At 38.9% G+C, this 23,638-nt stretch overlaps 1 protein-coding gene across 1 annotated transcript; it reads left to right on the top strand.

Annotated features, from left to right (window-relative positions):
* Positions 1-7,879: 7,879 nt before the first annotated feature.
* LOC132092142 (uncharacterized) lies at positions 7,880-22,684 on the top strand. The gene is made up of 4 exons (XM_059498617.1): positions 7,880-7,982; positions 8,133-8,183; positions 9,579-10,256; positions 21,549-22,684. Exons 1-4 carry the CDS (start codon positions 7,880-7,882, stop codon positions 22,667-22,669), a joined length of 1,953 nt encoding a protein of 650 aa, XP_059354600.1. The 3' UTR covers positions 22,670-22,684.
* The last annotated feature ends 954 nt before the right edge of the window (positions 22,685-23,638 follow it).

Here is a 23,638-nt window from a genome sequence, read left to right on the forward strand (position 1 = left end):
AATTATTTGAAAGCATGTTTTTATCCAAATTTCATTAATCAAAAACAAGAAAATTTTACCATTGATTATTTATTAGTTTAATAACTTATATGTATCATTAATAATTAAATAAAATAATAATTAGCTAGCTACTGTGTCAATTCATTGTCATGACTGGATTCTGTGCTTCACTCCGCATCACAGAAATCATAATCCATTAAACTTAAATTATAAATGGAACATAGCTGTATCTACACGGGATGATGATGTTCTGAATGGGTAAACATGTTCAATGCGTTTCCTCATTTTGCAGCCGCTTTCTGACCACAGTTGCAAACTGTGCCTACAAATAAGCATTCATCTTTTCTATACAAAAAGTATTCCCATAGGCCTACTAGTGCCAATTTTAACTTATATTATGACGTGGGATCGAGATTAGAGATAACGGCCTCTGTCTCTGATCAGGGGCGCCCCCAAGGGGTGGCCAGGGGTGGCCACGGCCACCACTGAATAAACTCTGGCCACCCCTGTGGCCACACCTAGGATGATTTTCAGTGTGTAACCTACTATAAATTTAAATGCAGAATGTAAATTCGTAATAGTTTAAGAAGTGGGGGAAAAAATTAATAAAAATGCAGCACATGCTGCAGCCACCAAAAAAGATTGCAGATTGGCAGCACCGGAGTAGTCCTCCCCCCCCCTCGCCCTCCCCCTTCCAAACAAATCACAGAGTTTGCACATACGTCTAGATGGTCTAGACTGGTTCGCATACGCATTTGTAGTGCGTTCTTTCACTGGAAATTTAGAATTATCACATTTTTCAAGCTATGGGGCAGAAAATTTATAGATCTATATAGTTTATATAATTTCATATAGTTATTATCACACGAAGAGTTACATTTTTCTCTAAAAGTCAGCATAATTACAAGTGTGACATTGCTTTTATACAACAGTTCAAACAAAAATCATTCCAAACACAGCCACTGTTTTGCGTCTCTGAGCAACATGACAGTGATTCGTTCCTGAATAAATCAACCGTTTAAATGATTCGGTTCAATCGCAATGACCCCCTTTATTAACAGTAACTCACTTCCACCTACTGCTGGTTTTAATTTAACATTTACGGTACCTTCTTATTTTTAAAATAATTTCGAACATCAGTTTTCAATGTTTTATTTTTAAAATATCAGAACATTATTTATTAATTTATAACTGCAGGCTAAAGTTACCATGTCCCACAGAGCTGCATTAAACAGTGTGTAAAAACATCTCAATGGCACTTCAGATGCAGCTTCTGTTTTCTCTGCATTGCAAAGATCAATTTTGTTGATACTGATTGCATTTGCTTGGTAACAGCCCAAATGCAAGTATTTGACCTAAAAGATGGTGCACACTTCTAGAAAAAATGGCGTAGAGGTAAAAATAAAAAAATCAGGAGTCATCTGTCAGCACAATTAGAAATAAGATATCAGCACAATTAAAGTGACATTATTGTCTATTTATCGTTATCGATGAAATACCAGGGATACCATTTTTTTGTCAATATTGGAAACCCTTAATTATTTTCTCTTTATTTTGGTGTGCCACCCCAAGATTTACTGTGGCCTCATCTGGCCACCCCTGTTAAAATTTTCTGGGGGCGCCACTGTCTCTGATGTTGTCTCCGCTGTATGTGTGGGTGGATCAAGAGAACGGGCCGTTCACATATCGCATCCTTTGCGCGCTCACATTCGTTATTTCAAATGTAGCAAAAGCGCTCGTTTTTTCCAGGCACCTCTGCACTGCATTAAACATCTTAACTTTTCATAATGCCACAAGCGCACCGCAGGTCATGTAGCTTCCTTACCTTTCCCGTAACAACGCTGAAAGCTCAGCCAAGATGAAGGAACAGCTGATCATAGCTGCATATGGATTGCCATTTTTAAATAAATCAAGTAGCAGAGCTAGTGCAAACAATTTTTAGTGCTGCAAATTCATTTATCCATTGCTGAAATTTCCGCGTCTTCGTGGAGAGAGCGGGTCATTGTTGCTTAGCAACGGCAGACACCTCAGGAGCCAAGTGCCCAAAGGCTTTGGGAAAAAATCAGAAAGCAGCTCGTCTAATGTTCTCCACGTGTTTTAGGCGCTATATGTGAACGGCCCCTTAGGTGGAACGTTGTTGCCTAGGCACAGGTGAGATTCTGTGTTTGTTATTTTCTCTCAATATCGTAGATCAGCAAATGTACACGGTATGATAATCGTACATGTTTATATCGTGGTATATCGTCATACCGGTATATCGTTACAACCCTAATCACGGCTATCAAAGTGAACGCGTCTATGTGAATAGAGAGAGTGGATTATTTACTATATGGCGCATTTGTGTTATTACCATCTGTAAAAGTGGCCATCAGCACTTATTTGCATCGTAATTCATTGTAAATGCTGAATTTCTAGCAATATCATGATTTTCTGTAATTGGCAAACAAAGTTAAATCTTTTTATTTATTTTTCTTATTATTCTTATTTTGCTTAGTCAAATTATTCTTACTGTATTTTTCTAGTGCTCAAATAAATCACTTATATGATGTCTAAGTTTCTGTCTAGTGTTTTATAATTGAAAAAAACCATGCAGTGGTATGTTTACTGACAATTTTTTTTGTAGAAGCCTTCAATACTATTGGGAAATATATTTTCTTATATTTGGGGGTGGGGGGTCTAGACATAGTCTCAGAAAAATATTTGCAGGAGTCTCATTTTTCATGATATCTTATTCAGATTTGAAATAGTAACTCATGAGACATGTGTTAATAATCTTTTAAAACTAAGGCATAAAGTAAGCAACATATAAGCAAAAGTTCTAAAGACGCTATCACCAGGTTTCACAGGCTTAATCTACCCTGTCTGTGACCTACATAGTATAGCATATTTGTGATTTCGCTGTAAACATGTTTTATAATGCATAACTAACAGTGAAGCTCCATTAAGTACATGACTCAATAGTGGATTTAAGTAAACCATATATACTTATTAAAGACTATTACTAAATGTCTATTTATCATCTGACTGGATAATGTTTGATAAGTATTGTAGATGAGCACATCTAACAGACGTGAAACAGGTGTCTGAGTGATGTGTGTGTGATATTGTGTAGAATTCACTTTTGTCAACACTGCTATAGATGAGTGTAAGTCATGTACACAAACAAATGTACATAAAGTAACTAAACATAAGTTATCTATTTTATTTGTCCATTTGCAATATTGATAATTTAGGGAACATTTGTGTTGGGTAAAAAGTGAGTTACATTAGTTATTAACTCAATATGTAAATGCAGTATATCACAGATAAATCACAGATGAGACTGACTCTTGTCTGGATGTTACAGGGACAGATGAGACACACGTGTGTTTATCTGCTGTAGAGTAACTGATGAAGGAATGCTGCCATCAAAGGATTTGTGTAAGTACACTACAAAAATAAATGAAACATTTTAAATCTTAAGTTGTATTTTATTTGAATGTAATTTTAAACAACTATTACACCTCTTTTCTTATTCTTGATTTCTGTGCATTTGCTGCAGATCTTTTGTGGTGGAGCAGGACCTGATAGGAAAGGTGAAAAAAAGGAAAAACCTGAAACAAAAGAATAAAGTAATGACTTTTTGTATTGTGTATGTGTATTTTTGTAGTGTATACTGGTGTGTGCACTGAGGATGGAGAAGACAACAGCATCATCCTGGAAATGATCGAGAGTCACAGAAGAGATGCTCCATCACTCCACCTGTCCTTTACTGTCTCATCAGGACCAGGTGCTACTGTGGTGTCTTCATCCTCAGTTCGAATACCAGGGAACACATGTTAGGTAAAAACTGTTAGTCTGAATGCACTATAAGTCGCTTTGGATAAATGTATAATTTATTTATTAATTTGAACCACTTCAGTTCAAAAGTAATAAATCAATAAATCAATAATAAATCAATGCATGTACTCGTAAACTCTGTGTAAATGTTTTTCAGGTAGTCGTGCTCATGGGGTGCAGGCACATGAAAGTTTGCAGCAGACACAGCAGTCAGATTGTCCTGCACAAGTTCTTCTGCTCTCGCTTCAAGGTTGTGTGGATCAGAGAGCCGTCATCAAGGTCTTCCTCATCCTGTTGCTCAACGTCATGAGAAGAGTGAGATTGTGAAGTGCAGCAGGAGAACTGTATCAGCTGTGTTCAGATGGCAGGAGGATGTTGGGTTCACCATCTGTAAATACATGATTGTTAGAACAGTAAGTTTGAATGAAGCTTTGTTTCATGTGTTGTTGACTTGTACATGTATGCATTTATTGTGATGCTAACTTTTATAAATTATTTTAATCATTTAGACAGTCAGTAAATAAAATATAAATATTTTATCCATTCATGTATTAATTGCTTGACTGAAAATTGATGTATTCACATCGACTGCATTTAGTATATATTCATGTATAGCTATGTCACAAAAGAAAATACATTTTGCTTCTTTTAATAAAATGTCATTCAAAAAAAATTATATAATTATTGGTTGGCATTTACCGTTATTATTGCATGTAAGGGTTGGGGTGGGCAAAAGATGCAATTCATTATGGGGTAATGTTAATTTTCGAGTAGTAATACTTACATTTTTAGATTATCAAATCAACAATCTTCTCCAAAGGCAAGATCTTCGAGCAGCTGATTGAAGTACCCTTTGTGCAGATATCGCAGAGTCGCTGTGAGGAGTTAGTGCACCTAATCCTCTTTTTTTATTATTATTGCCAAATTATTACATAAAAGATCATGGTAAGAGGTTGTATCTAACAATAAACAATCATAATGCCATAAAACAGTAAATAAAAAAATGAATGTGTTCATTATAGTATGAGATACTATACAAGAAAAAACGTTTTTCACGTAAAATTATAAAAAAAATATTAAAGAGATAACGATTTTGGGTTTTCTAATAATAATAAAAAAATGCTTTAAGGATAATACTTGATCACATTAGTGGAGTTAAAAATATACAAAATTAAAATAAACAGTATTGGCTATACTACAATCACAAAATAAAAAGGCAGCCGTTTCTTCAACAAGACCACAACATGGACAATGTTTTTCTTTATCAAGATACTTACAAATACATTAATTAAACCTGTCACTTATATCTTTTTAGTTTTTGTGCTTGTTTTATCTTTGTAGGTCACATGATCAACATAGAGGATGATGATATACAAATTGCATTCATACTTAATACATACGCATTTAGGCTGTAGAGTATGTACTCTTTTAGCGCTCGTTAAGTTAGTACTTACTGAAATTAAGTGCCTAATTAAAGGGTATGCGGTTTCGAACGCATCCCGACAAAATCTCGTTTTGACATCTCGCGTGCTTCTGTGTGATTAGAACAAACTTCAAGTTACGCCTCCTACTTCAAGTTACACCCACTTCAAGTTACGCCCCTGTCTTGCAGTCTGCAGACAGACCCTTCTCAGTTATTGGGCAAGTCCTAGAGCTCTGGAGGAAAGATCGGAGTCCAGGACCAATAGAGCAGTAACATCTGACCAAGCCCGTGCTGGTACTTCTTCAACAATGGGAACGGCTGGTAGAAGAGGAGGGATGCTTATATAACAAGATTTTCAATCCAAGTGGTATTGCAGTTAGTGTTGCCCATGGCCTTGAGGTCTGAAATACTTACACTGTTGCACCAACAACATGGACATCAAGGTATCGAGCGCACCCTGGAATTGATTCGCCAGCGGTGTTACTGGCCCAGGGTGTCAGCTGATACTGCCAGCAACGGACAATGTGAAAGGTTTAATCATACTTTGCACAATTCATTGAGAACATTGCCGGTGGGAAGTAAAAGAGACTGGGCTTCTTGTCTGGCACAAATGCTCTTTTGTTATAACACCACTCTACATCAGGCAACCGGGGAATCGCCCCCATTTTTGATGCTTGGACAAGAGCCCAGGTTGCCAGTAGATTTTTTGCTTGGCCGTGTAACAGACCCTGTAGCTGGTACATCAGTGGGTTGAGGAACTTCAGACACGGTTATAGGTTGCGTTTGAGGGTGCTAAAAAAAAAATTTAATAAGGCTATTTTTAAAAAACAACTATTACACAGAGCCTGTCCTCCAACAAAAAACGACCATATAGGTCGTTTGTGCAAGCACCTTATTACGACTTATATTTACGTTTTAAAGTTAAGCGCCCTCTAGCTTTGATTACCAATCAAAACGCACGTTTATTTAAATGCAATGTGTGGGTTTTTTACACCGATCTCACAGTATTTCCTACATATTTTACTAGGTGGCTTATTTGTTCGAATGACCACACCTAACCCCACCCCTAAACCTAACCCTCACAGAAATCATGCTAAATTATGATTTATTGAGCATATACATTTTCGTGCACATCCGTTCCCTGGGATCGAACCCATGATAGCATGATTACCTATCAATGTATCGCGCAATAATCTACCAACTGAGCTACACGAGACGCAAATCAGAGTGCAAATAAAAGAGTACAAAACATTAATATGAAAACGACCTTTTGCCAATAGAGGCGCAATTGTAGTATACGCTCTGATGGGTCGTATTTCAGGGATTTGGACAAACGACCTATACGGGCGTATTGGTTGGAGGACAGGTTGATTACACATGCTAAAAAAATAAAACATTTCATAGGGCCCTAAACATGTAATTTTTGTTCAACTTTTAATAAATTCCTGTGAAAATGTATAAGTGTTATAAGTGTTATGATAAATTAATTAGACATGCTTTTTGATGAATACAATTACATTTAACCATTAAAAAGGAGTTGAGAAAAAATAAAACAGATTTTATAGGGCCCTAAAAAAAGTAAAGTAATAAGTAGTGAAGTTACTTTTCAAATGCAGTAACTAGTAAAGTAATCTCATTACAATTTACAGAAGTAACTAGTAACTAATTACATTTTTTTGAGTAGCTACCTCAACACTGAAATGTTATAAGTTTCATTAAGTTAAGTTAAAATATTTACATGACTTTGGATTCCATCATTTGGCAAATGGGTGATTCTTACTGTCTACTGTTGTGTTCTTTGTGAAAGTGGTGAAGTTTGCAGCCTGACCAATTCTCTCTTCCTCATGTTTTGCTACTTGTTCCTCATTCCCAGTGCCATGTGATCTGTCTCTGAAAAAGGAAAAGGAATTCATAGAGCCACAGTATTCTTGTGGCAGTCAGTCCTTTAACAGATCCCACAGCTCTGGTGATCATAACGCAGGAAGTCGTATGTAATGTATGTGACATCAAGTCCAACTGGTTTTCATTGAGCTCACAACACAGTTTCTTACTACCTGAAGTGCTTTACTGAGGGTGAAGATAAGATGGATGACTTGTGCCGATCATTTGGACAACCTGGTGAGTCTGTCAATACAGAATCTGTTCATAAGCTTTTACATATTAAATACAAACATATGAACTGGGGTTTCATTCATTTAAATAGTATTGTACCAAGGGGAAAATAATGTGCCGTATTATACTTTACCCACTCTTCGCTCTTATTTCTTATTTTTGGATTCAAATACGCAAATACCTAAAGAGTCTATGATTGAATCATTGTTGCAGTGATTATTTTGTTTCTAGCATGTTATATATTTAACCATAACTGATGTAGTTTGTAACTTTTTATTTCTAAAATGACCATGTAGAAAGAAATATCTTCATTAAAGATTCATTAAATATTACGTTTATAGTTTTTCTATAGTTTCTCTTTCATTTGAGGCAAACATCAGGAAGCATCCACAGCAGATATAGTAAGGGGTGTTACATACTTGTGGTAGACCAGTCACATCAGAATGGAGACAGCTGACCAGGCTGAGCAGATGTGCTTTTTTTTTTGAGGAACCAAAACTAAAACAGAGAATTGTTGTAGACTCAATGGAACATCCATTGGAGATTGTGGAGGAAGACAGAAACCCTAACCTGGAGACTCCTGAAGAATTAAAGCCTGTTTGCCTAACAACAAACAATTCACCTCCAGGTAAACATTGACTTCCCTAAGAACAATTATATCTAATTAATGAAGATTTGTTACATTTTGCAACTCTATAAAACACAGTACAGTACACTGAGAAGTGGCTTATGTAATTCTGTGATAGTGTGTGATAACATAAATGTTTCCCCTCTGAAGGTCTACGTCCCAGTTTTAGTAGATGGACTCATAGGATAAAACCAACACAAAGTGAGTATGAAAGGGATCCTTTCAGTGATGCTAATTTTTGTTGTTGTTGGTTTTGTTTTTTTTTTCATTTTGTTTTTGTGCTGATTTTTGATCGACAACATTCCTTACAAATACTACACAAAATCACAGAGAGCCATAAAGATGAATGTCCAAACCATCACAGAAACATCTATTATGTAATTATTTAGTTTACTTTACAAACTTGATATTCAATATATTCACCAACATCACTTATTATGATTTATAAGCTTGTTTCATCATGGGGACCTAAATAAATGTCCCTATAAGGTAAAACATGACTGGTATTGCAATCTTTGGTGAGTTTTTGTTCCTATAACGTAGAGATTACCAGAAACAAACATACACACACACACACACACACACACACACACACATTACAAGTATATGTTTATGTTGTTTGAAAGTGATTGTTAAGCCTTTCACACTTTAGTTTAAAATATTCTTACTGAGCCCCCAGGGTGAGTTTTTTTTGTAGGCGACTGTTGTAGAATCTACTGCCTTGCAAAAAATTGTTTCCATGGCCATGCAGCCTATATGACACATGAATCACTTTTATTTTGTTTTTCCTGTTTCATTCAAAATATTCACAAACATGTTCACTATATTCTGACGTGTATGATATTCCGATTCGGAAATATGTGAGAGTAAATCTATTTGGTATTTTAATCACTTTTATATCGACCGTGTTAGTTGATCTAGACTGGGTGATAGGCGCCGCCATGTCAGTTCGCACTGAATCTGAGCTGTGGGATTTACAACATGCAAGTGCATCCTCTCCTACCGAAACACTTTAAAGTATGTCTCTGCTAAACTGGGAGAAGAGCAGAGTAAACTTTATAGTTACAGTACCTACACAATCTGTATATGATATCACTCAAAAGATTTAGTCAGATTATATTTGTAAGGATCATTACTGCCATTTCGATAGACATCAGTGTATATTTTACAAACTGTAAATGTATGGTTTTGTTAGTACTTTTGTGTATTTAAATGTCTGAAACCTAAAATAAGCATTATATGGTTGGAAACATTGAATATTGTGAAAATATGTCAAGCGTTTGGCGCGTACAACCTGTCTCTGCGCCAGTCAAAGTGCGAAAGCAGATTTAAATTCATCAGTTAATGACAGTGTGTCACCAGTGTGATCGTACGCTTCAGGGACAAGCCAAGACTGATCACACCGGAGTGATTGTATGCGTTAAAGGATTAACTACAGTAGTCAACATTTGAAGTGGATCAAAATAAGTTGTCCTAAGACAAGAACAGGTAATGTTTTGGTTTAAGGACAACTTTGATGAAAGGTTTTGATCCACTTCAAATGTTGACTACTGTACGTCTTAAACTGTGTCTAATATCTCTAAATATTTTTTCCAGTGTCACTGAATTTCTTTGGAAAACAGAAGCTGAATCTTGTGCTGTGTGGATCTGATAGCACATTCAAGGTCTCTGTGTCCAAACTTTTACGAGGGAAAAAGGTAAAACCTTTACACCAGAGAGCGATCAGTGAAGAGTGTGTGAAGAGAGAGGAGAGGATACATGGACGTCTGATCAGTTTGCTAGAGCTTCCAGCTCTTACTCGGCTCTCAGAGGATGAAGTGATGCCTCAGACTGTCAACTGTGTATCTCTCTGTGATCCTGGAGTTCATGTTTTCCTCCTCATTGTTCCTGTTGCTTCACTTAATAACGATGAGATAGCAGAAATAGAGAAGATCCAGAATATATTTAACTCCAGGGACAATTTCATGGTGCTTTTCACAACAGAGCTCATTATTGATCAAAAAGTGACTAATTTTGTTGAATACAGCCCAGAATTTCAGAGGTTAATCAGTCGTTGTGGAGGTCACTACAAAGTGATGGGGTTAAATGAACCTAAAAACTCAAGGCAGATCCCAGAACTACTGGATTATATAGAAAACATGAAGACTGAACCCTATTCACTTCAAATGTATGTGAAAGCACAAGAGAACAGAGTCAGACATGAACTTGAGGAACAACATAAGAAAGAAATGGAAAATAAAATCAAAGAGCTACAAGGCAAGGTTCAGTCAGAAGGTGAGTGTATTTATTTTTGTGTTCAGTATGACATCTCGTGTGTATAAGTCAGTCCCTCCAGGATTTTGCGATCACTGAATTTATTGCAAAATCAAAATTTGCAAATTTTCATTACCGTATTTTTCGGACTATAAGTCGCACCCGAGTATAAGTCGCATCAGTCCAAAAATTCGTCATGATGAGGAAAAAACATACATAAGTCGCACTGGACTATAAGTCGCATTCATTTAGAACCAAGAACCAAGAGAAAACATTACCGTCTACAGCCGCGAGAGGGCGCTCTATGCTGTCCAGTGTAGACTAAAGGAGCACTGAGCAGCATAGAGCGCCCTCTCGCGGCTGGAGACGGTAATGCTTTCTCTTGGTTCATGTCTCCTAGTTCATTTCTCTTGGTTCATGTCAAATTAATTTTGATAAATAAGTCGCACCTGACTATAAGTCGCAGGACCAGCCAAACTAGGAAAAAAAGTGTGACTTATAGTCCGGAAAATACGGTGTATCTCAGATTTTTTTGCAGATTTTGGGCTTAGGCCTGTCATGTGCATTCAGTCAAATAAAGGTTGTTTCCCATCTTTAAAATGGAATTAACATTGGGTCATAATTATGACTGATTTACAAGAGCTACATTGGATAAACAAACCAAAAAATGGAACGAATCTATGATACTCATTTTGGCTAACAGCACAGACCGTTTTTTTTCTGCTCGAGCTGGGATGATCTAACCACAAGAGACAAAGTTCATAATGTAGGTGTAACGGTGAGCCAGGGACGTTCGGATCCATATGCAAAACTTCATTATAAGGATGGTCAGACAGGCAGTAATCAGAAACGGCGTCAGGAATGTCAGAGATATCCAGAATCAGTAACAGTAACAAGCAGAGATCGGGGCAGCCAGCAGAGAATCAGAGTTGGTATAAACAATCCAAAGGTCAGACACGGAAGGAACAAACACAGGGAAAAACATTCTGAAATGTGAGACAGGCTAAACAAGACTTTACAAAGACTGTGAGTGAATGTGATGCTTATATGTGTGTGTGTGTGTGTGTGTGTGTGTAGCTGCAGGTGTGTGTGTGTGTAATTAGATGCAGGTGTGTAATCAGATGCTGGTGTGTATTCAATCAGTCAAGACAAGGTAAGAGGCAGGATGGGAAATGGAGTTCTGAATGGGTCCTGAGTAGGGGTAGGGGTGTTGTTATCTCAGCTTTATGGGAGTCCCCAAAAACTCCTCTGCTGCCTTCTCCAAGAAGCTTGATTCTAGCCAGCAGAACTTTGACACTGGTAAAGGTCTCAGTACCCTTTCCAGGTGATCATTGGCCAAAACAACTTTAAATATCTACATATCTCTTCTAAACTCCTCAAACCCCATCAGGCATACAGGGCCACCTTCTTCACCTGCTTCCAATTCACAGTCACATGCAGGCCTGGATCCAGGCACACCAAGGCAAGTGCCTTCTCCCGGCTTCATACTCCAGACTCACCTTTTAACCATCCTGAGACAATTATTTCACCATTATTGTTAATCACTTCACAAATCACAAATCACTTTAGTGGTACATTGCATCAGCTACCACAACTCACCCTGCTCCAGGAGCTTGCCGTCAGAAATGTTCCTTCATGCCTAAACAGTCATGCCTTCATGCGTCCCTTGTTTCTAGAGTGGCTGTGCTCCACACCCAGCACTGGTCACCCTGGGATAAAATACACATCTTTACTCTAAGTGTTAAGGCTGATTTATACTAATGCGTCGAACCTATGACATAGCCTACACATAGATGCACATCCTAAACCGTAGCCTACGGCATAGCCTGACGTGCACCTCTCCAAAAACCTAAAAGTGTGTCAATTCTATGCGGACTGCAAGCGCTTTGATGGGTCTGTTTGCAACAGTAATATCTTAGTCTAAACCTAAAGTAATCTTGACAAATTACCTTTCGCTCTAGTTTTCAGATTTAGTGACTGATTATATATATGATATATTTTACAGAGCAAAAGCAATGTTTTAATTTGTCAGAAGATTACACCTCTGAGTCAGATAGTAAGTTCTGACCTTTATTTTAAAATAGTGATGCACATAAAATCATGAAAAATTGGTAAAAAAACATAACTTTTTATGTCAAGTGTTAAACAACTAACTTCTATTTTCTAGGTCTAAATATAAAGAAAAACAATAGATTGTACATTTTTAATGCAGCATGAACTATAATGCACATCCAGTGTTCTTTCCTCATGTCTTTTATGTGTTAGAGGTTGAATTCAAACCAAATATTGCCTTACTGCCCATAACACTTCTGAATGTGATATCTTCTTCATAAACATTGTGAAAAATATGGAATATGGAATATATTCAGATCACTCAAACCATATATGGAAATGGGGATCGCCTTGTATGATTACTAATGTGGTTTCATGGTCATCTAGTGCAAGGTTTTTATTTTTTTTGAGTTATCAACCTCAAATTTGGAACACAACTTGTTCAGATTCAGATTCAGATGGCCCAAAGCTAGAGTATCCCCCCCCACCCCCGTATATAAAAGTGAAAAATGAACTCTAGTGGAGGAGATGGGGTGGAGGGGGGATGCTGATAAACCGTCAATGGAGACAGGTAGGCTAATTCAGCTGTATTTATACCCTAAGGTTGATTATCTTAAGTGGTTCCACCTGTGCTAATTAGGCTAAGTATCTGACGTGCTTCTCCCGAACCTTGTTATGAAACTACATTTCACGAGTTTACACTTACATATAATTAGCTGAAGTATTATAATGCATATTTGGCGTGTTGTCCGGGGAAGGGGCTCCAGGCTCGGGAATGGCCCGAACCTAGAGTACCCCCCAAAAAGCTAAAGAGCAGAGGACAGCCGCCGAACTAAAGACCCCCCCAAATGAGTGCCACGTTTGGCGGGCTGGCATCTCAAAAAAGGGTCTGAATGTTTGGCCAGTGGGCCTGTGATGGCGGCTCACTGTATCTGGACTGACAGGCCCTGCTGGCCGGCAACGGGGAGCAATTGTAATTTGGAGCAACCGATCAGGCGAGTTTGTGCCTTTCTCTGCTGTGAGACAAATGCTCGTTGTACAAAAAGAGAAAACGGAAAGAGGAAAATGAGAGCTTGACCGGGAGATTTTCTCACACTGCGTCTGCTGTGAGACCCAATGCTCGCTGGATGAAAGAGAAAATGTAAGTGCTCTACCGGGAAAGTTCTCACTGCGTCCGCTGTGAGACCAAATGCTCGCTGGACAAAAAGAGAAAACGGGAAACAGGGAAATGAGAGCTTGACCGGGAGATTTTCTCATACTGCGTCCGCTGTGAGAACCAATGCTTGCTGGACGGAAGAGAAAAGGTAAGTGCTCTACCGGGAAAGTTCTCACTACGTCCGTTGTGAGACCAAATGCTCGCTGGACAGAAAGAGAAAACGGGAAAGAGGGTAATGAGAGCTTGACCCTGAGATTTTCTCACACTGCGTCCGCCGTGAGACCCAATGCTCGCTGGACGGAAGAGAAAATGTAAGTGCTCTATCAGGAAAGTTCTCGCTGCGTTCGCTGTGAGACCAAATGCTCGCTGCACAGAAATAGAAAACAGAAAAGAGGAAAATGAGAGCTTGACTGGGAGATTTTCTCACACTGTGTCCGCTGTGAGACCCAGTGCTCACTGGACGAAAGAGAAAACATAAGAGCTCTGGGTCCGGGAAAGTTCTAGCTGCGAGACCAAATGCGTTTCTTTTTTTAAATAAATATATATATATATATATATATATATATATATATATATTAGGGGTGTAACGGTTCACAAAATTCACGGTTCGGTTCGATACAATACACTGGTGTCACGGTTCGGTACGTTTTAGATACAGCAAAAAGAAAAAGTTGGCAGATAAATTTCCTTGATTTTTAAAAAATGTTTTATTTATTAAAACTAACAAAGTATGTTTTTTTTTTTACATTGAACAATGATGGAGCTATTCTTTACCCATCTTCTATGGTGTTTTCTTAGCAGCATACTGTATAAAACAAAAACAGCTCCTTATAAAAAAAATGAAAATGTTATATTAGTTATGAACAAATACAAAGATGTAACTTTTTATATGGAACTCTATAACTCTTTATATTGAGTGTGTTTTTACTCAATTGGTTCTCTATAGGGCTTATGTTTTTTGGAACAAAGCAGGAATTACGGTCTGTCTGAAATGGGCTCGTGAAGGAATATTGTAACGGGGCTCAATTACATTAAGCATGTTCTTAAAACCTACGTTTTCCACTACAGATTAAGGCGCTCGCTCACTCAGTACACGCTGAAGGCTCATTGCAAAATGGCTAATGCGTTTAACAGACCAGAAATAGAAGATCCTCCAATAACCAACAGGTCTGGTGTTTGGGTGCACTTTGGATTCCCTGTAAGCTATTATGGTGATGATAGAATCAATGGTAAATAGTAAGGTCTCATATCCGCGGCTATAACGTAAATGTAGCCTACCAATCGCCGTGGTGATGTCTTTTGCCCTGTTTGAATCCGTTGGAAATGTCTGTCTAAATGCTGCGGGGATAGTTTGTTGCATTTATGTTTCTCCTTTTTTCTGTCTTTTCCCAGATACTGACACACTAAGGGCCATTTCATAGTCAACGCATCTGTACGCATACGCGTCCCCGAGGCTACGCATCGTTACGCTTCGGCCGCCATTATGCGTCGGTGCGTAGCCAAATGTGTCGTCCCAGCTTTTGATAGGCGACGCGCCGATGCACGCAATACTATGCGTTGTCGGTGGGGGTGACATTGCAAGTATTGTACATTAATTCAAGTATATTGTGTTTACAGAAGAAGAAGGTTTGAATACAATGGCGGGCGAAGAGGAAAAATTATGTGAACTTAACGGCCCTATTTCTGCATTGCCTTTGTTGCCGCCGATGTAAAATCAGCAACAGAATACACTCCTTTTCAGTTGCTATTGTGATCTGAATATCACGCAACCCGACTCTACTAATATCACCCTGACTCTACTACCCCCTGTGTTGTGAACGGTGTATTGCATACACGCATCGCCCGTGACGCTTGCTTCCACTGTTTAGACTATGAAAGGGAGCGTGTCGCTCGCGTTGCTTGCTCGCGTTTCTCGCGTTGTCTATGTAAGGGGCCTAACGTGATGTCGGCGTAAATGAGTTGACATGTTTGAAGTTTTTTTTGTTTTTTTGTATTCCCGCTGGTGTAACCCTAGATGCGACATATCGTTGTTGTTTTTTTAACCACCGCTCTCTGGCCATCACTATTATAGCTTACAGGGAATCCAAAGTGCACCCAAACACCAGACCTGTTGGTTATTGGAGGATCTTCTATTTCTGGTATGTTAAATGCATTGGCCATTTTGCAACGAGCCTTCAGCGCGTACGGAGTGAGTGAGCGCCTGACTAAGTAGCCTAACATAAACATATAAGTTGGTGTTTTTTTCTTCTTCGGGGGTGTCAGGGGCGTTGCCTGTTACGTCGTTTGGGTTATTGGGCTACCTTGTTGAACGCATATCATTATATTTCACAATTTTTTTTATTTTCCAAATATAATTAATTAGTCCAACGAACCGTTCGGTCCATAATGCGTACCGCGTACCGAACCGAAAGCCTCGTACCGAACGGTTCAATACGAATACGCGTATCGTTACACCCCTAATATATATATATATATATGCTCCTGCGGGAGCAGGCGCTGCTGTGGCAGTGGGGAGATACAGAAAAGGCTCCTGCGGGAGCAGACACTGCTGCGGCAGTGGGGAGATACAGAAAAGGCTCCCGCGGGAGCAGACACTGCTGCGGTAGTGGGGAGATACGGAAAAAGCTCCTGCAGGAGCAGACACTGCTGCGGCAGTGGGGAGATACAGAAAAGGCTCCTGCGGGAGCAGACACTGCTGCGGCAGTGGGGAGATACCGAAAAAGCTCCTGCAGGAGCAGACACTGCTGCGGCAGTGGGGAGATACAGAAAAGGCTCCCGCGGAAGCAGACACTGCTGTGGCAGATACAGAAAAGGCTCCTGCGGGAGCAGACACTGCTGCGGCAGTGGGGAGATACAGAAAAGGCTCCTGCGGGAGCAGCCACTGCTGCGGTAGTGGGGAGATATGGAAAAGGCTCCTGCGGAAGCAGACACTGCTGTGGCAGATACAGAAAAGGCTCCTGCGGGAGCAGACACTGCTGCGGCAGTGAGGAGATACGGAAAACAGAGAAGTAAAGGGGAGCATGAGAAGAGGAGGAGAGATACTACACTGGCCGCCTGCGGAGCTTGCTTCGGCTACTGTAGTTGTTGAAAGTGAAAAAAGTGAAAGTGACATGACATTCAGCCAAGCATGGTGACCCATACTCAGAATTCGTGCTCTGCATTCAACCCATCCAAGGTGCACACACACACAGCAGCGAACACACACACTCCTGGAGCAGTAGGCAACCATCCATGCCGCGGCACCCGGGGAGCAGCCGGGGGCCCGGTGCCGAGATTCGAACCCACAACCCTAGGGTTAGGGGTCAAGCTCTCTAACCACTAGGCCACAACTTCCCCCTCCTTGGCTGTGGAAAGAGTAGACAGGTTAGTAACGTTTGATGGGACAACCTAAAAAATGAATGAGTAGCCTACTGTGTTGCCAGCTTAGCAATTGTTTAACTAATTTGACAATTCCTTAAGCCTTGTCCACATTAGTACGTTCCTGTTGGAAAAGCATCATTCCTCTTGTTTTGGCCTTCCGGCATTTTTAAACAGCCTCCAAAACGGATCAATTTGGAACACTGGTTTCACGTTGTAGTATAGGCTGTGGAAACAGACTTCTGAAAACTATGAATATTTTTTGGTCTTGTAAAACTTACCAATAGACATGATTATGGCAATAATAATAATCAAATAGTTTCTAAAGATATTTACTTGCATGCTTTTAATATTACAGTCCTAAAAAGACAACAGAATTTTAATCACACTTGCTGTCCTGCGGCAAAACGAGGGTAGTGGTGTATTAGATAAATTCTAAGTGATCACGCCAGTAAATGGTGAAATATGTCCCTAAATAAATTGGTTCTGCCAGAATAATTGCATGAAACTTATGTCTGTATAATCTCAGTGAGGTTTAAACATGTATGGTAAGGCAGATAATATCTTTGGACATTTCAGTGTGGATGAAGACTCTGGAAAAAATGCCTTGGCTTCATGGTAAAAATGTAATCGTCATCCGACGGAACTACGTCATAACCTCATTTATCAAACTTTAAGCCACCTTTCCATGGCACGATTGTCGCATTTCTCCCTCTAGCGGCAGTCGTGCAGAACTTTAAAACTGGTCGTGCAGCAACTGTTACCTTGGCATGTTCACCATGGTAAAATTAATAATTTTAATGTATATAATGTACAAATACATTGTCACAAATCAGATGACCCCCAAAATAAAAACAGTATTTTTTTGTTTTGTTTTATGGGGCTATTCAACGTAAATAATGGTTCAATAATTATTACTCCCATAATTATTATAAATCACCATTTAACATAAATTGTGTTTGAAGAATAATGTTAAAGTTAACAAAATATTGGTAATTCTGACCTCGCACCGATAGATTTGATTAGAATACATCATATCCAGTCGGGCTTTCGCATACGGTCTAGTTGCAGAAGTTCAAATATTTGAATGCATCCGAGGCTCAAATCGGACCTGAAATTTCCGCATACATATGTGATCGGAACTTATATCTGAATTTATGTCAACCTATAGACTTTCAAACATCAAAATGTCATGAATTAATATGTATTGGTTTACACAATGGCATATAAACATATTTTCCTATTCTATTTGCCTGGAATAGCTTCCAACACGCTCGCGTGTCGCATGGAAAATAGGCTTCGGTTCTATTTCTAGCATGCACGCGTTTTCCAACGCATTGTCTCACGCAGGCAGTCTGCAAGCTCTAACCTGTTAACATGGGAGCCGAATTAAAGACGGACACGCCACGCAGCTGAGACGCTTGCACCAAGCATCCAGTGTGTCGCCGGCCTCAAACTGCGCCTCGGCCGGAAAAGCCACTGCTGAGCCGCGGCGGGAAGTGAGAGAGGCTTGCTGCAGTAAGAACTGAGGTGCAGCCCAGGCTGGTTGATGCTGCTGCTGCGATTCCAGCGCTCGAGGAGAGCCCGGTCTTGATCAGATCAATCGTGGTGTCAAGCAAGGCAAGCTCAGGCTTTGCACGGTCTATTGGCCACAACGTGTGGCTCAATGGCCGTGTTTAATGATCATGGGTATCAGCAAAAGTAGCAAATCTGAAAAATCCCCAGTATGGATCTCCTCGCTGGAAGGAAAATTGGGTCAGTGATAAGATGACAGACAGAGCGAACCGGGATGCTGATAAACCGTCAATGCTGTTCAGCTGTTCAGCTGTTTTTATACCCTAAGGTTGATTATCTTAAGTGGTTCCACCTGTGCTAATTAGGCTAAGTATCTGACGTGCTTCTCCCGAACCTTGTTATGAAACTACATTTCTGAAATGCTTCCGTTTTTACACAGCTCATCGATCTTAACAGCAAGGTGTGTCATTGTCATTAGGATATGTCCCCAAAACCTTCAAACTGGCTGTTATTAAGCCTCTCATCAAAAAAACACAACTTGACCCCAAAGAACTAGTTAATTATAGACCAATCTCGAATCTCCCTTTTCTGTCCAAGATACTAGAAAAGGTGGTATCCTCACAAATATATTCCTTCTTAGAAAAAAATTGTATATGTGATGATTTCCAGTCAGGAATTAGACCGTACTGAGACTGCTCTCCTTAGAGTTACAAATGATCTGCTCTTATTATCTGATCGTGGGTGTATCTCTCTATTAGTTTTATTGGATCTTAGTGCTGCGTTTGACACAATTGACCACAACATTCTTTTGCATAGACTTGAACACTTTGTTGGCATTAATGGAAGTGCATAAGCATGGTTTAAATCGTACTTATATGACCGCCATCAGTTCGTAGCAGTGAATGAAGATGTATCATACCGATCACAAGTGCAGTATGGAGTACCTCAAGGCTCAGTACTAGGGCCGCTACTCTTCATGCTTTATATGTTACCCTTGGGAGATATCATCAGGAAACATGGTGTTAGCTTTCACTGTTATGCTGATGATACTCAGCTCTATATTTCTTCGCGGCCCGGTGAAACACACCAATTTGAAAAACTAATGGATTGCATAGTCGATATAAAAAACTGGATGACGAGCAGGGCAAAAAACTCTGCTTGTAATAACCTAGAACACTGTCTAAGACTTGATGGCTGCTCTGTCAATTCTTCGTCATCAGTTAGGAACCTAGGTGTGCTATTTGATCGCAATCTTTCCTTAGAAAGCCACGTTTCTAGCATTTGTAAAACTGCATTTTTCCATCTCAAAAACATATCTAAATTACGGCCTATGCTCTCAATGTCAAATGCAGAAATGCATTTATGACCTCAAGGTAAGATTATTGTAATGCTTTATTGGATGGTTGTTCTGCATGCTTAGTAAACAAACTACAGCTAGTCCAAAATGCAGCAGCAAGAGTTCTTACTAGAACCATTAAGTATGACCGTATTAACCCGGTCCTGTCAACACTGAACTGGCTCCCTATCAAACATCGTATAGATTTTAAAATATTGCTTATTACTTATAAAGCCCTGAATGGTTTAGCACCTCAGTATTTGAATGAGCTCCTTTTACATTATAATCCTCTACGTCCGCTACGTTCTCAAAACTCAGGCAATTTGATAATACCTAGAATATCAAAATCAACTGCGGGCAGCAGATCCTTTTACTATTTGGCGCCTAAACTCTGGAATAACCTACCTAACATTGTTCAGGAAGCATACACACTCTTGCAGTTTAAATCTAGATTAAAGACCCATCTCTTTAACCTGGCTTACACATAACATACTAATATGCTTTTAATATCCAAATCCGTTAAGGATTTTTAGGCTGCATTAATTAGGTAAACCGGAACCGGGAACACTTCCCATAACACCCTATGTACTTGCTACATCATTAGAAGAATGGCATCTACGCTAATATTAGTCTGTTTCTCTCTTATTCCGAGGTCACCGTAGCCACCAGATCCAGTCTATATCCAGATCAGAGGGTCACTGCAGTCACCCGGATCCAGTACGTATCCAGTCCAGATGGACGATCAGCACCTAGAAAGGACCTCTACTGCCCTGAAAGACAGCGGAGACCAGGACAACTATAGCCCCAGATACAGATCCCCTATAAAGACCTTGTGTCAGAGGAGCACCAGGACAAGACCACAGGAAATAGATGATTCTTCTGCACAATCTAACTTTGCTGCAGCCTGGAATTGAACTACTGGTTTCGTCTGGTCAGAGGAGAACTGGCCCCCCAACTGAGCCTGGTCTCTCCCAAGGTTTTTTTCTCCATTCTGTCACCGATGGAGATTAAATGCACAGACACTATTTAAACTGAACAGAGATGACATCACTGAATTCAATGATGAACTGCCTTTAACTATAACTTTGCATTATTGACACACTGTTTTCCTAATGAATGTTGTTCAGTTGCTTTGACGCAATGTATTTTGATTAAAGCACTATATAAATAAAGGTGACTTAACTTGACTTGACTTGACTCTGATTGGCCAGCTATCCAGTGCTTTGTAATTAGCCAAATGCCTCAAGCGTGTGACAGAAATGTTACAGCATTGTTACGATTCAAAAACATTAAAACTCTTATAAACAAGTCATTTGTTGCATCCATAACATAATTATGGATTATAATGACTTATCGCATCGCGCCATGAACACTCCCAGGATCAGGAAACAGTCCTCCATAAAGTGGCGGTGTGATGCAAATCTTCCCACACAGTGACGTGGACATGTGGGGGTGTTTAAACGAGGCGTTTTAGTGGGGTGTGATTCTTTTATAAGTGTGACTTTCATAAAGAATATCTTAAGTGGTAACACTCAAAAAATTTTGTAGCATCATATGAGTGTTTACATTTTATATGTTCATAGACTTCCGTATCTTTTTTTGTAATATAATTTATATAAAAAATGTTAATAATCTGTGAAGTGTCTTCTTTAAAAATGGATCAACTTTAAGTCTGTGGTCAAAGGCATCTAAGTTGGAGATGTCATTTTCAGGTCTGTGCTCAAAAAGTGTAACATCAGATAACATATATATATAACACATATAGCACATCATATAACCCCTTTTTGACAGGTTAAGCTCCTTCTTCTTTCAACCTGTAATGTGAACATTTCAGTTCACATTCCCTGTAGTGACATCTGCCTTTGCTTACTCTTTTTTTTTTTTTCTTTTTTTTCAGGTGCTGAAGGTGAAACAGTTGATCAGGAGTGTTTGAGGATTGTGCTTATCGGGAGGACAGGAAATGGAAAGAGTGCAACAGGAAACACTATTCTGGGAAGAAATGAGTTTCATAGCCGAATGAGCACAGATTCAGTGACGACTGCATGTGAAAAGAGAGTTGGTGAAGTTGATGGTCTATCAGTAGCTGTTGTTGATACTCCAGGACTCTTTGACACAACACTGTCAAATGATAATTTGGTGGAAGAAATAATGAAATGTGTTTCACTCTCATCACCTGGACCTCATGTGTTTGTCATTGTGTTGAGTTTGGGAAGATTCACCAAAGAGAAGATGGACACTATGGATCTGATAAAGAAGATCTTTGGTCCAAAAGCTGCTCAGTTCAGCATTGTTCTGTTCACTAGAGGAGACGAACTTGAGAAGGAGTCCATAGAAGGTTTTGTAAAGAGAAGTAACTCTGCAGAACTCAAGAAATTGATTAGAGATTGTGGAAACAGATTCCTGGTTTTCAATAACAGAGAGAAACAAGATACAACTCAAGTGATTAAACTGTTAAAGATGATAGAAGAGGTGAAAAATACAAATCAGGGTCGATACTTCACTAACAACATGTTTGAGGAGGCAGAGATGTCCATTAAAAAGAGAATGGAGGAAATTATGAAAAAGAAAGAAAAAGAAATTCAAGCTCAGAAAGATGAGTTACAAGCCAAATATGACAGGGAAGTGAAAAGCATGATGAAGGGACTCGAGGAAAAGAAACTAAGAGAGGAGGTGGACAGAATGAAAATGCAGAATCAGCTGAGAGAAAAAGAGAAAAAACTCAGAAGAGAGTTTGAAGAAAAAGAGAAAACAGAACAGAAGAAACAAGAGACTGAAAAACGATCAGAAGAGGAAAAACAACAAAGAGCTGAATTTCATCGGAAAGTAGAAGAAATGAAAAGAAGGGAGAGACAGAAACATGAGAAGGAAATTAAAGAGATGATGAAGAAACATCAAGATGAAGCCAGAAAACAAGCGGAGGAATTTCACAAGTCGACAGAAAGAAAACTGCAGTATGTTCTGGAGCTGACAGAGATGCTTAAAGAGTATCAAAGACAACATAAAGCACTAAAAAAATAAATAGAGAAATGAAAAGAGAGGACATAAAAGAACTACAAATATTGTAATAGAATTAAGAATAAAACAGGTTGTCATTTCGTGATATTTCTGAAAGTCTAAAATCAAAACACAAATAGCAAACATGTTTTGTTTTTATTTTCTGTACTTACATAATTGTTTTATGCATATAGTGTTTTTTTTTTTATTTTCCCTTTTGGTTTTTTTTTTTTTGGGGGGGGGGGTCATACATTGCAGTTGTTCAAGAATGTTCTAAAAAATTCAGTAGTCCTAATTGGTATTTTAACGAGGAAAAGTTTTGATTCCTGTACTAATATTTTAAGTGAACGTATTTTTTTTTAATACATATAAGGATAAATATATTGGATATATTGTCTAGTGTTAGGGTTAAAGAATATGTTGTTTATAAGTTGTTCAAAGAGGGGAAAGCACTTTTCTTTCTCTTATGTATCTAACTCTAGTATTACTAAATGTAACGACATGGGTCTCTTGCACTTTAAATGATTGCTTGTAAATATTGTTTGCATTTTTACTAATTTCTTGTATTTTATTTAAATATATTTTGCACACCAGTATTTTTGTATTTTAATTAACCCATTTGTGCCCTAAATATTTCTGAATGGTTTCATGCATATAGTCATGTTAATAGTGCCCTGTGTGCATGGTCTGGATTTATTTTTCATGCCAGCGAGCAAATATATTTTATTCAACCATTTAATGTCAAATTTGAATAGGAGTAGAGTATTTGGCATCCAACTCAAAATAACTGCTTTCAACAGATCAATCTTTTTTCAGAAACAAATTTATTTTGCATTAAAGTCAAAGAGCATTCGATGCAAACTAAAAAAAAGTTCTAAGCATCTAATCTCCTGAAAATGAAACACAACAAATCCATTTGTCTTAAAATGGTGGAACATAGTGCAGAACAAAAAGCAGCGACTAAGTTGCCCCAACAGGGTATTGTGCATCAAA

The sequence above is a fragment of the Carassius carassius genome, chromosome 1 (genome assembly GCF_963082965.1).
Source record: "Carassius carassius chromosome 1, fCarCar2.1, whole genome shotgun sequence".
NCBI lineage: Eukaryota > Metazoa > Chordata > Actinopteri > Cypriniformes > Cyprinidae > Carassius > Carassius carassius.

Excerpts from the sequence above, each read along its gene's own strand:
- LOC132092142 (XM_059498617.1), top strand. The coding sequence starts at position 7,880 with ATGGAACATCCATTGGAGATTGTGGAGGAAGACAGAAACCCTAACCTG. Across the intron at positions 7,983-8,132 it reads AACAAACAATTCACCTCCAG|GTCTACGTCCCAGTTTTAGT; the intron begins GTAAACATTGAC and ends TCCCCTCTGAAG. Across the intron at positions 10,257-21,548 it reads AGGCAAGGTTCAGTCAGAAG|GTGCTGAAGGTGAAACAGTT; the intron begins GTGAGTGTATTT and ends CTTTTTTTTCAG.